This window comes from Panthera pardus, unplaced genomic scaffold, assembly GCF_024362965.1.
Source record: "Panthera pardus isolate Hobbes unplaced genomic scaffold, ASM2436296v1 HiC_scaffold_18, whole genome shotgun sequence".
In the NCBI taxonomy this organism is placed as follows: domain Eukaryota; kingdom Metazoa; phylum Chordata; class Mammalia; order Carnivora; family Felidae; genus Panthera; species Panthera pardus.
This window is the reverse complement of record NW_026526743.1, coordinates 20410881-20427297: the sequence shown is the minus strand read 5'-3', so window position 1 is coordinate 20427297 and position 16417 is coordinate 20410881. Positions and strand designations below refer to the sequence as shown.

The 16417-nt window shown below is 43.5% G+C and overlaps 1 protein-coding gene across 3 annotated transcripts; it reads left to right on the top strand.

The window, feature by feature from the left end:
• Positions 1–6681: 6681 nt before the first annotated feature.
• Positions 6682–16220, top strand: NUDT19 (nudix hydrolase 19). Of its 3 annotated transcripts, none has more exons than XM_019423330.2 (3): positions 6682–7585; positions 7971–8025; positions 13311–13458. In XM_019423330.2, exons 1-3 carry the CDS (start codon positions 6884–6886, stop codon positions 13334–13336), a joined length of 783 nt encoding a protein of 260 aa, XP_019278875.1. In that variant the 5' UTR covers positions 6682–6883; the 3' UTR covers positions 13337–13458. The 3 variants fall into 3 exon arrangements, with proteins under 3 accessions (XP_019278875.1, XP_019278874.1, XP_019278873.1); XM_019423329.2 differs by lacking the exon at positions 13311–13458 and adding an exon at positions 14928–16220 and having other exon boundaries at positions 6687–7585; XM_019423328.2 differs by lacking the exon at positions 7971–8025 and adding an exon at positions 14928–16220 and having other exon boundaries at positions 6703–7585; positions 13311–13518.
• Positions 16221–16417: the final 197 nt, after the last annotated feature.

The following is a 16417-nucleotide window of genomic DNA, read 5'->3' as shown; positions in this document are numbered from 1 at the left end:
GAATGAACTGAGCTTACTGTTGTTTTCGTACATATCAGGATTAGTGGATGGACTTAAAATAAATTCGTGTAAATGCTACTTATGTATACTATTTAAATTAGATTCGGAATTTAAATTCCGACTATAAGCCTGAGTCCAAGAAAGCCTAGTTATTTATATATTAAACACTTTGTTTTACCCAGCAGTCAGGCCACCTAACCTGATTCTGCGACGTGACAGATGTGAAACCCTGTCACTTATCAGGGAGGCTGGGAAAATCCTGTTCTGTAAGTAACCTGGTGCCCTCAGCACTGTAACTGCATTGGCCACCTGATGTGAAATGTGAGCACAGCACGGGTTGCTTTGTACGAGGCATCAGATCCACGTGGAATTAAAGGCTTCATGTCAACTGTTTGAATGATGATCTAATGAAAATTGTTAATTAAGTAAAATAGGTAATGTGAAGCATTTATAACTTAGTCATTAAAGGAATCTTCAAGGGGTGCTTGGGTGGCTCAGTCAGTTAAGCGTCTGACTTCGGCTCAGGTCACGATCTCACGGTTCGTGAGTTCAAGCCCCACATCGGGCTCAGTGCTGACAGCTCAGAGCCTGGAGCCTGCTTCCGATCCTGTGTCTCCCTCTCTCTCTACCCCTGCCCTGCTCACACTGTCTCCACCTCTCAAAAGGTGAATAAACGTTAAGAAGAGTATTTAAAAAAATAGGCACCCTCAAATGATTCAGCTATCAACTTTTATGATTTTAAAAATATATATATATTCTTAATCTTTTTTATGCACATTTGAAGTGAATGCCCTGATCAACATTCTTACCCTTCACAGATTTCATTACATATAAAGAGATATGCAGAAATACTCCAGAATTATAAATTTCCAACTGCTTCTGTACAGTTGGCACTCCACGGCACTCCTCTGAGCTCTTGGCCATCCTTGTTGGTTGGCGTTTAGGTTTATAACCTAGGCTGATGTGACAAAGGTAAAGAAGCCAAATGAAAGCCCCCATTGGTCGAAATGATTTTGAAGAGTCCATTTGCTGTTGCCAGAAAGCAAAGTGAGTGTCCCCTGTCCGTATGGACATGTTAGGCATATGTGTGAGGCATATAGAGAAAATCTGCAAGGAAATAAAAATGAAACTATTCGTGAAGGTGTTGGGATTATGAATGGTGTTTTTTTTTTCAATAATTTAATGTTATATTGTTTTTACAATAAAATTTTGAATGCTCTTATCTGCTGGAACATATTGTTGTTATTAAAATATAAATCTTAACAGTTAGGGTCTCAAACTACAATGAGAAACAATTTCAGAAACTTCCCCCCTAAAAACAAAGCAAAACTCTTTTGGAATCCTACCCCAGGGAATCAAGTATGTTTTGAATTGCAGTGTCAAGACACTATAGCGTTGAGGTTAAGAGTACCAACAGTGGGGGGCGCCTGGGTGGCTCAGTTCGTTGAGCGTCCAACTTCGGCTCAGGTGATGATCTCACGGTTCGTGAGTTCGAGTCCCGAGTTGGGCTCTGTGCAGACAGCTCAGAGCGTGGAGCCTGCTTCCGATTCTGTGTCTCCCCCTCTCTCTGCCTCTCCCCCACTCATGCCCTGTCTCTGTCTCTCAAAAATAAATAAATGTTAAAAAAAAAAGTACCAACAATGGAAAAAAGTACACCTGAGTCCAGATCAGATCTCATTGAAGTTCTTAAATCTCTCTTACCTCAATTTACTTAATCTTTGCAATGGGAGTAATAATAAGGCATATATGCTTCATAAGGATATCAAGATAAGACTTTCTCCGGGCACAAGACTCAATAAATGTTGGCTGCCACTGCTGTTATTATTTATCAAACTACTTTAGAAGTCCTGAAATTGGATAATTGGGGGAAAGAAGCTATATGAAAACAAACTATATGAAAACATTTAACTTTCTGTAACTCAGGTAAAATCTAAAAACCCATCTGAAAGTCAAATTTAGATATACTTGTCAAAATGAGAAAAGGTATGTAACAAAAAGGTCAAGTACAGATGGTTTCTCTGGAAGTTGGAATCTATGAATTTTTAAAGCCAAACTTTTTGAGGTACAAGTTAAATATGGTCACATTCTCCCTTCTCAGATGAGTTTTGGGTTTTGACAAAGCTGTGCAATCAGGTAACCACCACCGCAAGCAGCAAGATGGCAGTCTTCATGGCCCCCCCATGCCTTACTAGTCAGTCCTTTCCTTCAGCCCCAGGCTCTGGCAACCACTGATCTCACTTCTGTCCCTTCAGTTTTGCCTTTTCCAGAATGTCACATAAATGGAATCCATTCATTTTTTTAACGTTTGTTCATATTTTGAGAGACAGAATGTGAGTGGGGGAGGGGCAGAGAGAGAGAGAGAGAGAGATGGAATCCGAAGCAGGCTCCAGGCTCTGAACTGACAGCATAGAGCCCGACGCGGGGCTCAAACTCACAGACCATGAGATCATGACCTGAGATGAAGTCAGACGCGTAACCAACCGAGTCACCCAGATGCCCCGGAATCCATTCATGTTTGAGAAAACAATGCTGTGAACCTTTTTAAAATCCTTCTCAAAAAAAAAAAAAAAAAGTTTGAGAAATAATTTTTATCTGGCGATTCGTGGCGCACAGGATGTTACTGGTCAATCACAGGTGGGTTTTGTTTAACCCTGGTGACGTGCCTTGACTTCTAGGAAGGCTGAATGTGCTTTCCTGCTACCGTTGACCGTCCAAGTTGAAATTATCTCTCCGTGGCTAGTCCCAAAGTTCTCTTCCTTGCTTCCCTTTTTAATGGAAAAACCTGATAAATAGTGGATGACTCAAGTGAATTGGGGCTTGCTGAACTTGATAGTGAACTAAAAGACTACAGGGAGCTATAGGTAAGAGGCAGGACATGTTTGGAAAGTTTTTATTTATTTTCAAGGTTTCACATGTTCTAATAAATCCGATGAGGGATTTTTTCATTGTAAATAAAGCTGGGGAGGACCGGAAGAACATCAGAATGAAGAGTCAACTGTCCTGAACTGTGAAGTAAGCAACTGACTCATAAACAAAGTGACTCGCTCTCTCGTGACCAAGTGGCCCATTGTAACTGCTGATGCTACTAGGGAATGACCGTGGGCACTTACTGTTAGGCCTGGAGCAGCTGGCATTATGCCCCTGGCAGGACAGGGCTGGGCAGGACACTCTGAGAACATGCCAATAGGTTTGGAGACAGTTTCCAACACTTGCTGGATGTGTGACCTTAAATTACTCCAAACTGTTTTTTCTTGCCCATTTTTCTATATAATTAGAGGTTTTTTCTTCTCCATTTTTTCCTAACTCTTAATCCTTTGTGACAGACATTACAGATAATTTTTCCATTTTATTATGTCTTAGACTTTATTTTTTTAATGACATTTTTAATTTTTTTAATGTTTATTTTTGAGAGAGAGAGAGAGAGAGAGAGAGAGAGAGAGAAATAGAGTGTGAGCAGGGGAGGGGCAGAGAGAGAGGGAGACACAGAATCCGAAGCAGGCACCAGGCTCTGAGCTGTCAGCACAGAATCCGACGTGGGGCTCGAACTTACTAACTGTGAGATCATGACCTGAGCCGAACTCAGATGCTTAACCAACTGTGCTACCCAGGCACCCCATCTTAGACTTTCTTACAGTGTTTTTGGTCATAATAAAGTTTATAAATATGGAGAGAAGCATATGTCAAGTTACCAATCTTTTCCCTTACTGCTTCTAGATTTTGACCCAAAGATTATAGAGGAATTTACCTGTTTTCTTCCAATGCTTAGATGGTTTCATTTTTTGTCCACTGTTACTACAGCCTCCAGGATGACCCACAATGATCTCCAGCCTCCTGGTATTTTTGAGTAGTCCCCTCCCACATTGAATAGAGCAGACCAGTGTAAAAATAGGATACCTTGGAAATGGAGTGTGACTTCTGAGGCTAAATCATAAAAGGCATTCATGGCTTCCTCCTTCTTCTCTCTTGGGTCACTCTCTCTGGGAAAAGTTAACTGCCCAGTTTCGAAGACATTCAAGTGGCTCAATGGAGAAGCCAGTGTGGTGAGGAACTGAAGCTTCCTGCCAATAGCGATATGAGTGGGCCATTGTGGAAATGGATCGCTCAGGCCCAGTCAAGCCCCGGCTGATAGGCTGACCACAGTCTCATGGGAGATACTGAGTCAGAACCACCCAGCTAAAATGTTCTCAAACTCCTGATCCACAGAAACTGTGAGGTAATGTTTGTCATTTTAAGCCACAAAGTTTCAGAGGCGTTTGTTAATAGCAGTAGATTAATAGATCTGTAATTTTTCCTCTGAGCAGAAAACATTAGAACAGTGCAGATAATAGGTTATAGGATGTGATCTGTGGATACATACATAAACTGGTATTGCATTGTCACAGAGCCTCCTGAATAAGACCAAAATGGCAGCATGCAGTTCTGGAGCCTGTTCTGCATTGGTTAAGATCCAACCCAAGGATGCCACTTTGCTATGTACTGTAGAACTTGATCATCTCACTTAGGAGTAAGCAGCCTTTGGGAAAACAAGCTGATCTCAAAATAAACATTTTTTTAAAGTTTACTTATTTATTTTGAGAGAGAAAGAGAAAGAGCTCAAGCAAGTGTGAGCAAGCTGGGGAGGGGCAGAGAGAGAGAGAGAGAGAGAGAGAGAATCCCAAGCAGGCTCTGCACTGTCAGCGCAGAGCCTGATGTGGGGCTCGATCCCACAAAGCGTGAGACCATGACCTGAGCCAAAATCGAGAGTCAGACACTCAACCGATTGAGTCACCCAGGTGCCCCCCAAATTAACATTTTTATCTACAAAACGATGGTGTTATTTTACCGCGAAGAGAATAGCATGTCCTTTCTTAAGAGACTTAACCCCTCCGTGAATAGTTTCTCTTCTGTGAAATGGCAACGGCTATTTCCACCTTAGAAGGTTTTGTGAGGATTATGCAGCGAATACTTACAAAATTCCCAGAGCCTCACACACAGTAGGTGCTTAATAATATCACTATTAATTACTGCCTCTAGGGTTGAATAACTATTACTTCAATCTCCCAAGCTAGACCTTAACTCCTTCCTGTCCCCTGCTCTGCATTCAACCAATTACCATATTACATCAAGTCTACCCCCTCAATACTCTGTAAATCATTCCCTTCTCCCTCCTTACCCTCTCTCCACAGCCACTCTCCTAGTTTAGGCCTTCATAATTTCTTGCCTAGCATACCCCATGGGTCTCCAGTCCAGCTCCATCCAATTGAGTCACCATGCTGGTGTCACAAACTTGAAGATATGAACTTGATCATGTCACCACCTTTCAGAGCTTCCTATGGCTCACAGCACTAGAACCACCTGCAGCGTCAGGAACTGTTAAAATACAGGCTCCCGGGTACCACTCCAGATGCTACAACGGGTTCTGAAATGATTGTCCCAGTGCAGAGAGCCACATGCATTTGCGAAGCAGTTCAGGAAAGGGTTCCCCAACTGTGGATTCTGCAGACTCAAGGTAGATGAAAGTTGGTTGGCCCTCCAAGTGGGACGTGTGTCCTTCTTTGGCTTCCACCTGTACTTTTCTCCGTGTGTGGTCCCATTTTTTTGTTTGTTTGTTTCTAGGATGCAGTCAGTACACAGGGAGTCGTACCTGTAGAAAACGATGTTAAGAAAAACCATTCTAGGAGTGTCTGGCTGGCTCCATCAGTAGAGCATGCTACTCTTGATCTTAGGGTTGTGAGTTCAAGCCCCATGTTGGGCGTGGAGCATACTTCCAATAAAAAACAAAAACACAAAAAACACAAAAAAAACCAAAAACCCCTATATTTTTTAATTAAAAAAACCCCCCTAAAAACCGACAGTGCCATGTCCAGATCCTCCCCCACAAAATAACCCACATTAAAATGACAGTTCTTAAATGAGGCCCACCAAAAGAACAGTCTCTGTTTCATCCCCAAATGTAACAAATGTGTGATCAGGTGTAATAGCAATCGTGGGAGAAGCTGTTGGCACGTGACAAGGAATCGAAAAGAGAAGATTCAGATTTAAACAGGCTCTAAGAAACAGGAATGTTTCTCTTGGACATGGGAGTATTACAGCCACTGAGAAAATGAAGTGGAGAGAAATTCCTATCCCTAGGCCTGGATTAAGCATCTCTCATGAAAGTGGAAATCATCCAATGACCTAAAGGGCTTAAGGTGGTCCCAGGTGCCCTGACAATAAAAGGCTTCCAGAACACAAGACAAATTACCCGGGGGCAAGAGTGCCTTTCACGTCCAGGACGTGCGGTGGGGAACCCATAATTTGGCATCTGGTTCATCCATCAGTTTTTCATTGGTGGAGTCATGTGAGCCTGCAAAGCTCAGAGATCTACCCTTCAGGTCTCCTTCGCTGTCAAAGACAACATACTTCCGTGTAGACCGGTGGTTTAAGGATAAGTCCTAGTTCTCGGGGTTTGGTGGGCTAGGTGTCACCTGGCCTGGTGAAAATACTGCATCACGTTTTAACGTGGCAGGTCATGTATGCCCCTAGGCATTTCTGCTCTCGGTCCGAGTGTCCTGGGTGGGAAAGATGAGGCAGGCAGGCCCTCCTGTCAGGCGGCTGTGAACAATCCCTCGCCGGGGACAGTGACAGTCCTAGTCCTGCCAGTGACCCGGCTGGGAACTAAGGCACTCCAGGCATGTGCAAGCCCTCCCCGGCGCCACGCTCCTCCCACAGGCCGACGCGGGTGTAGGCCTAACAGCCAGAATTCACCCGGCGCCCACCGCGCGCGCCCCGCCTCGAGCTCGCCATATATGACACGGGCCTGGGTCCCCAAGCCCAGAAGACCTCTGGGGGCGGTAGGAACGGCGCCCGGGAGCTCCCGCCGCGCCAGAACCCAGAGCCCGGAAGCCTCACGCCGCCGCCCGCCATGAACGGCTCCCTGCGGCCGGGCGCCAGCAGCTGGCGACGGGCAGCCACCATGGTGCTGGCCGCGGGCTGGGCGCGCCCGGGCCCCGCCGCCCCGTCGCCGCCCCCGCCGCCCGCCGAGGGTTTTCGGCTGCTGCTGCTGCAGCGCTCCGAGAGCCAAGGCTTCTTGCCCGGGGCGCACGTCTTCCCGGGGGGCGTGCTGGACAAGGCAGACCACTCGCCCGACTGGCTGCGCCTCTTCGCGCCGCACCACGGGCCGCCGCGTTTCGGCCTGGGCCCGCCACTGTCGCGGCCAGCCTCCTTCCCGGGGCTGCCCGACGCCGCCGACGAGGACGGCGCGGCGCTGCCGGATGACGTAGCCTTCCGCATCTGTGCCATCCGCGAGGCCTTCGAGGAGGCGGGCGTGCTGCTGCTGCGGCCACGGGCCGCCCTGCCCACGGCGGCCGAGCCCGCACGCGCCCTCGCGCCGCCGCCGGGCCTGGACGCCTGGCGCGACCGCGTCCGCCGCGACCCGCGCCACTTCCTGAGCCTGTGTGCGCACCTCGACTGCACGCCCGACATCTGGGCGCTGCACGACTGGGGCGGCTGGCTCACGCCGTTCACGCGCTCGGGTGGCCGCCGCTTCAGCACCGCCTTCTTCTTGTGCTGCCTGCGGGAGCCGCCGCCCGTCTACCCGGACTTGACCGAGGTGGTGAGCTGCCAGGTAGGGCCTGCGGCGCCGGCGTAGGGACTCACAGGAACTTGAGAATCAGGGCCCTCCGCCAGCAGCCCAGGCCTATCTGGAACTTCCCTATAAGCCCAGCACGGGGGCTAATTACAGGTCTTCCCCCCGCCCCCGCCCCCCCCCCCCATCTGTGATGGGGTTACAACCCCGGGACCTAACCTACCTAACCTCTTAGCCTGACCTACCTTAAACGTGCTCAGAACACTAACATTAGCCTACAATTGGGCAGAATCAACTAACATAAAGCCTATTTTATAACAAAGTGTTGAATATCTCATGTAATTTATTGAATGCTGAAAGTGGGCAACAAAGGTGGTAATGGTACAGAATGAGCGCAAGGGTATCATCAGTTGTTTACCTTCAGGATCACACGACTCACTTGGGAGCTTGCTCATTGCTGCTGCCCGGCACTACCAGTGGTGAGTACCTAGCTGCGGGAAGACGTCAAAATTCAAAAGTAACTTTGCTGCTTGAATGTGTATGGTTTTTGCAGCATCCTAGAATTGCAAAATTGTAAGTAGAACCAAAGTCGGGACTGTCCGTAGCTTCCTCAGAGCCATACAGCCGGTAAGTGACTGAGCGAGCAAGGCAACCAGGTAGCCCCACTCTCAACCCTGCAGGCCAAAGCCAGGACCTTGGTGAAGTGCTCCTCTGCTTCTTCAAGAGGCCTTGACTCTGCTTCTCAGGTGCTTCCCTCCAAGAGAGCCCTTGGGGAGATCCCAGGAGTTGTGCAGTGCTGTTCAGGTCCCAGGCTCCTTCCTGAGCACGTTCCCTGCATTAACTCATTTCATGCCCACTCCATTTCATGCAGTATAATTATGTTCTCAGAGAACATACTTTATATGATTTCAGTCTTAAATTTATTGAGGCTTTTTCTATGGCCACAAATATGGTCTATCTTGGTGATTGTTCCTTTTGCACCTAAAAAGAATAATATGTTCTGTGCTTGCTGGAGAGTTTGGAAAAATGGCAATTAGGTTAAATTTGTTGGTAGTGTCTTTCAGCTCTTCCATAGTGTTTTCTTGTTCCATCCGATACTGACAGGAATGCTGACATTTTTTTTTTCAGATTTGTTTTCTTTTAAGTGATCTTCATACCCAACAGGGTGCTTGTACTCACAACCTTGAGACCAAGAGTCGCATGCCCTACAGACTGAGCCAACCAGGTGCATCCCAGGAATGCTGACATTTTTAATGAGAAATTGTGAATTTGTCTTTTTCTCTATCAGGTTTTGCTTCGGGTATTTTGAAGCTTCCTTGTAAGGTGCTGCCGAAACATATAGGACTGTTAAAGCTTGATGGATTGACCGTTTGGTTATTATGAAATACCCTTTGGGGCATCTGGCAGTTAGGCATCTGACTTAGGCTCAGGTCTTGACCTCATGGTTCGTGAGTTCGAGCCCTGCATTGGGCTCTGTGCTGACAGCTCAGAGCCTGGAGCCTGCTTCAGATTCTGTGTGTGTGTGTGTGTGTGTGTGTGTGTGTGTGTGTGTCTGCCCCTCCCCTGCTCACACACTCTCTCTCTCTCTCTCTCAAAAATAAATAAACATTAAAAAATTTTTTTGAATAAAAATAAAGTATGTTTCTTGTAGGCAGCACATAGTCTTCCTTTTCTTATCAGTAGTATAATTTCTGCCTTTTAGCTGGAGTGTTTAGATCATTTATATTTATATATGTTTATATATTTAAATATTTATATTTAATTCAAATCTACCATCTTTTAGTTTGTTATCTGTCCTATCTATTCTTTGCGTGTTTTTCTTTTCCTGACTCCTTTTGTATTATTTGAGTATTTTAAGGACTCTATTTTACCTCCATTATTGACTTACTAATTATACTTCTTTGTGGTTACTCTAGGGTTTGCAATACATAGCTTTCATCATGTATCATGTTGGAACCTGACAACAGTATACCTACATTTCTCCCCTCATGTCCAATAGCTATTGTTGTCATACATTTGACTTTTATTATTATTATGAACTCTATAGTGCATTGATTAATTTGCCCTAAACAGTCAATCTTTGAAAGACTGCAACAATGAGTAGAAAATGTCTTTTATGTTTACCTGCATATTTACCATTATTACTGCTCTTCATACCTTTGTGCAGATTAAAATCTACACCTGGTTTCTTTTGGCCCAAAAAACATCCTCTAATATGTGTTGTATTTCAGATCTTCTGACAATGAATCTTGTAAATTTTGTTTACCTGAAAAATACTTTATTTTGCCTCCATTTGTTTGAAAGATATTTTGGCTGGGTATAGAATTCCAAGTTAACATATTTGTTTGTTTGTTTGTTTCTCTCAGTGCTTAAAGATGTTGCTTTGGTATTTTCTGGTTTGTATAATTTATGATGAGAAATCTGCTTTTAACTCTTTGGTCCTCTGTGCCTAATGTGTTTTGTTTTGTGTTTGTGGCTACTTTAAATATTTCCTCTTAGTCATTGGTGTTCATCAATTTGATTACAATGTGCATGGTTTTCTTTTTGTTATTTGTTTCTTCAGATATTTTTCACCTCCCCCTCTTTTCTGGGACTCCAATTACATTTATGTTGGACTACTTGAGAATGTAACTGGTAACTTGTTCATTTTGTTTCAAGTATTTTATCTCTGTGCTTTATCTTGAATAGATTCTACTGCTACATTTTCAAGTTCTTTTTCTCTTTTCTTATGTAGCATCTAACTTGCTGTAAATAGCATCCTGTGTGTTTTTCATTTCAGATACTTTTCATTTTTAGAAGTTCCATTTAGTTTAAAAATATTTTCTATTTCTCTTATCCTGTTCATATTTTCCTTTATGTCTTTGAGTCAATGGAACATACTTACAACAGTGGTTTTAATGCCCCTTTCTACTAATTCCATCATCTCTGTAGTGTCCATGGACCAATTTGTCTTCTAGTTAGGGGTCACATTTTCCTGCTATCCTGTCATGGGTCTTGCAATTTTTTATTGGATGTTGGATATTGTGATTTTTATGAGTACTGGATTTTGTTATGTTCCTTTAAAGATTGTTGAACTTTTCCTGGCAGGAAGTTAAGTTATTGCAAATTAACTTGATCTTCTTGAGATTTTTTTTTTTTTTTTTAAGTTTCTGTTTGGAGAGAGAGGAGGAGAGAGAGAGAATCCCAGACAGGCTCTGGGCTGTCAGTGGGCAGAGCTCGATGTGGGGCTCGAACTCATGAACCGTGAGATCATGACCTGAGCCGAAATCAAGAGTTGGACGGTTAACCAACTAAGCCACCCAAGCACCTCTTTTTTAAAAGTGGTTTTAGAGTAGTTCCATGATAGCCTATATTCTATCAGCTGCACTTCTACTGAGACCCTTCTGCTGAATGCCCCTTATATTCAACAAGTTCTCTCCACTGTGGTTGGAGGAAGTTTTTCCTGGCCCTAGGTGAGTCCTAGAAATTATTAGTCTTAAAGCCCCCAAGTAACTTTTCTTTTCTTAGAAAGCATGTTTTCCAACGTCATGTGGTTTCATCTTATGCTGGCATAGATTAGTGTTTCGCAAAGACTAAGGGCATCCTATACAGATCTTAGGAGCTCTACTCTATATAGATCCCTCCTCTCAGGTACCATGTCTTCCATATTCTAGCCTGTATGGGCCTTTCCAAACTCTGTTCTCTGTCTCCTCAGTAAGTCAGTGAGAATGGTATAGGTTAGGTTCTCTTTCCTTTTGCTGTGGTCTGACAATTACCTTTAGGCAGAGAATCTTGGCAATGGTAGAGTTCACCTCATTTGTTTTTCTTTTCTCACAAGTTACAATTCTGCATTTTTCAATGTCTGAAAATGATCGATTCATAGATTTTGTCCACTTCTCTATTGTTTATATCATGTTGGAGAAAGGTAATTCTAGCACTCATGGCTGGAAGAGGAGATTTTTTATTTTTTTTAATTTTAGAGGGACAGAAAGAAAGAGTGAGCACATGAGTTGGGGAGAAGGGCAGAGGGAAAGAGAGAATCTTAAGCTGGCTCTATGCTCAGTGCAGAACCTGATGCAGAGCTCGATCGCCTGACCCTGCTGCGATCATGACCTGAACTAAAGTCAAGAGTCAGATGCTCAATCGACTGAACCACCCAGGCGCCCCTGGAAAGATTTCAATAAGCAGCAGTTCTTAACCTAGTCAAGGCTGGTGATTCTCAACAGGGGATGATTCACCCACCCGCCCCTAGATACATTTGGCAATGTCTGGAGATGTGTTTGATTTTCCTAATTTGGGTAGTTCTACTGGCTTCTACTGGGTAGAGCTCAAGGATGCTTCTGACCATCCTTTAGGGTACAAGACAGTCACCCACAACAAATAATTATCTGGCCTAAGGTGTCAAAGGTTTTGTGAGCAGTGCATTACAAGTAACAAGTAACCAATAAATGATAACCTATGGTCTGGACTAACCTGAATAGGTTGAATTAAGCGAGTTGTACCTATTGTTTAGCTCTTCATCTTGATTGTTAATCACTGAACTCATGTGGAATTGATCAAAGAGAGTTCTATGTAAATAACTTACAGAGTGGGTGGTCCTTTGAGGCCCGAGCATTGTTTTCCAAAATGCAGCCTTGGCAAGTTGAGAATAGCCCGAGGTGCTTCTTATAAATAGATTGTTTGGTCCCATAGATTAATCATAAGCATTCCTCAGGGGGAAGTTTAGGCACGTACAAGCTTTTACACCTTTGGCCTATAGTTATCCGTGGCAGAAATCGATTTCAATTTCCTAGATTAGGCATGAGAATCAGTTTCCATTAGTGTAAATGGATATTTAGTCAGTCAGTTAAAGAAAGACCCCTTTGGGGTTATTTCATATTCGCTGAATCAACTCCTTTTATCAAAATGTGTATGGAAGTAAGGCTTGGGAAGGAGGAAAGGTCACAGCAGTCAGGTCATTTAAGTTAAATGGGCAAATGCTGTCTGGTTGGTACTGTGCTGTTATTATTAGTTTTTAAGTTTATTTATTTTGAGAGGGAGAGCGAGAATCTCAAGCAGGCTCCACGCTCTCAGCATAGAGCACAACATGGGGCTCAGTCCCACTGACTATGAGATCAAGACCTGAGCAGAAATCAAGAGTCAGATGCTCAACTGACTGAGCCACCCAGGCGCCCTGATACTCTGCTGTTATTACATTCCTGAAACGATAGGCTGAGTCATGCCTCCTGACCTTCCTGAAAGCTCCTTTTGCTCCTCTTTACCCCATCATAACATGTGAACTTGTCATGCTACTTTCTGATTGCTGAAGGCCCCATAGGGCCTGAGAGAGCTTTGTCTTGTTCACCACCTCCCCAGGGCCTACCCAAGGCACCCGTTTGTGGGTGGAATGAATGGGCACTGAATTCTCAATCTGCTTTCATGAATTAACACCGGACAGGCTTCTTTTTCCCCTGGGAGTGACCAGAACCAGCTTGCCTTCTTGCATCTTCTGCCTTCTCTGCTGAACACCCCCCCCCCCACCACCCAAGTCAATGCTTGGTGATCTATCCTAGTTGATTTATTGGTCCTTAGGATCAGCGTCCCATTAACCAACCTCTTGTGAGGGTGGAGGGTCAGCCCACATTTCATTAACCAAATCTTTTCATGTTGTCTTAGAGGATTCTAGCAAGGCACATTAATACATTAATTGTACGACGTCAGTTAGATTTGGGTACTGATCTAATGATTTCAAATCTTCCATTGCCTCTGGAATAAACCTTAAAACCCTGGCCATTGTCTTCCACAGTGGTCATCTCCATCAGAGGCAACTGAGAGTTTCATATCGAAAAAAATTTGGTTAGCACCCCCACAGTTCTACGAAATAAGAAGGCTTGGAAACTTTGCCTCTCTCTCTGACTTGCACAAATTTTGTTTGGATGGTGCATTGGAAGAGATGGAAACATGGCTGCCGATCACATTTTTAACTGCTGATGCAATGCTCCAGCTTTTACCAGGTAAGTCAGTGAAGCACAGTGTTCTTCTTCTTCTTTTTTTTTTTTAAGTTTATTTATTTTTGAGAGAGAGAGAGAGAGAGAGCGAGAGAGAGAGCATACAAACTGGGGAGGAGCAGAGAGAGAGGAGACAGAATTCCAAGTAGGCTCCACACTGTCCGTGCAGAGCCCGATGCGGGGCTCAAACCCATGAACTGTGAGATCATAACCTGAGCTGAAATCAAGAGTTGGATACTTAACCAAAGCCACCCAGGTGCCCAGCACCGTAGTATTCACATTTAATGCACTGGGCTGTATGGCAGTATTGTGCAACACAGAGACATGAATTACCATCTGTTTTACACAATACAGCAGTTTATTAAGTAATGTCCAAGTCTATAAAATATCCATGGTGTTTATTATAACCAAAAGTTCTAAGTAAGTCATTTTGTATACACACATACGTTTATTTAAATATGTTTCCTAGATGTTTACAAAACTCTTTCTCATGTTATTTCACTTTTTTACACTTTAATTTTGAATTTTGAGAATGAGTTATGAAGTTGAAAACTTTTGTTTTCAAATACGCTCTGTTAAGAACTTGGATTAGGAGAAATTGTCAACTTATTTGAATTAGGGAGTTTGTTGACAGGATTGTTGTTGGGTAAGTGCTAGGTGGGGGTTTTGTGGCAGTTTACCTTTAAAATTTTTTTTTAATGTTTATTTTTGAGAGAGAGAGAGAGAGAGAGAGAGAGAGAGGCAGGCAGAGCATGAGCAGGGGATGGTAGAGAGAAAGGGAGACACAGAATCCGAAGCAGGCTCCAGGCCCCGCGCTGTCAGCACAGAGCCCAACACAGGACTTGAACCCATGAACGGTGAGATCATGACCCGAGCCGAAGTCGGACACTTAACCGACTGAGCCACCCAGGCGCCATAGTTTTATGGATGGGGCTTTGTGACCTGCTCATGGCTGCTTGGCTCAGTTCTCACAATAGCGACAATAGTTGTTACTCATCCTACAGTCATACGTTTTAGCAGTTTTGATGTGTAAATGATAATTTGTGTAATTTAACCTTAAAATTATTAGAACAGCTCACATTGAAACCCAAAAATGTATGGATGTCAAGGCCAATATTAATACCAACTAGGATAAAGAGTCAGGTTAGCCTAAAAGTTATAATTCGTGATGAAAAATACCAAGTCATAAATACTTATGTGCCCAAAGAAACTTTTTGGCTGGGGAATGGGGAGTTGGGGGGTGTGGGTATTAAAAACACAAGAAAGACATTGAGGTAGGCTCATAAAATCGGACTTACTTAACACCTATCTCCGTTCCAAACACATGACATAGATCGATACCGATGTGCATGTCACTAATATTTTGGAATGTTTTATAAAATAACACTTTGTGGACTCAAAATGTTATTTTTCAGGAGATGAACTGTACTTAGAAGATTCAGACTTTGTAGAGAATGTTATGTCCACGGAAAAAAAGACTGGAGAAATCATGAAGGAAGGCAAGACATTTCACCGAATGGTGTTACACAGCCGCCATGTGTACAGTGTCCACGTGACCGTCCAGTCAAAGCATAAACATGTTTATCCCAAGACCTACGTAGTAAGTCAGAGCCATCTATAGAGGACTGCTCGTTTGTAAGCTGGCTTGCTTGAAGTTGTCCTGCTGAATACCGGAGGTCGACTGGACTTGCTTGGAGCATAAGGACCTTTGTACAATCTAGTACCAGTAGTCTAATCTGATATAGTATAATATACATTTCAAGCGTAATATAGTGCTCTCTTGCTTATTTCATCCTTTAAACCTCATGGTATCACACAAATGTAATTAATTATTAATAATCCTGTTCCCGGAATGAGGGGGGAAGAAAACCTCACAAGGGTTTCCACTTCTGAATTATTATTTTATTTACTTACTTTTGAGAGAGAGCCAACAGGGGAAGAGTGGAGAGAGAGAATCCCAAGCAGGCTCCGTGCTGTCATTGCAGAGCCTGACACGGGGCTTGAACTCACAAACCGAAATCAAGATACTTAACCAACTGAACCACCCAGGCACCCATCCACTTCTGTATTATTTTATTATCAAAAGTTTAAATAAGATGTTCTACTGCCGTTGTCTTTTAACTGTCCACTGCAATAGCGCTTTCCTTGACGTGCTGAGGAGGTGCAGCCATGAATTCCTTAGACTTGCCGGTGAGATTAGTTGAAGGGAGTCTGATTACATGTGAATAGCACACTGAGATGACACTCAGGTGACGTTATTTTCTTGTTATGTCTTTAGCTTGATGATTAACACACAAATCTGTTTGATACAAAAGGCATTAGTGATTAGGCCTACCAAATTGGAAACCTTTTAGTTCCCATTTTAAAGAAGGATGAAGCCATAACAAAAACCCTATTTATTTTTACTCTGGGGAGCAGTAGCTAATAAATACAGAGATTAAAGAGATGTAGAACTATTCATCATTTAATGGTGTTTTATTAATGATGCTTATTTTCAATGGTTTTTAATATGGGTCATTTTTTCACCTCCTCTTAAGAGGAATAATGTTTATTGATTAAAGATGTGAAATGGTGAAGACACTAATTCTGTTTCAGATCTTTGACTATATTATGTATCATATGATGGACTTTATTTTTCATGAAATGTCTTATTTTTCCTACCTATAAAATAGTGGTATTGATCAATAAGGTATGTGTGTATTACTTAATCTTTTTTTGTTAACATTTTATTTATTTTTGAGAGAGAGAGAAACAGAGCATGATGCCGCGGAGGGGCAGAGAGAGAGAAAGAGGGAGACACAGAATCGGAAGCAGGCTCCAGGCTCTGAGCTGTCAGCACAGAGCCCGATGCGGGGTTCAAACTCACAGACTTAGAGATCATGACCTGAGTCAAACTCAGACACTT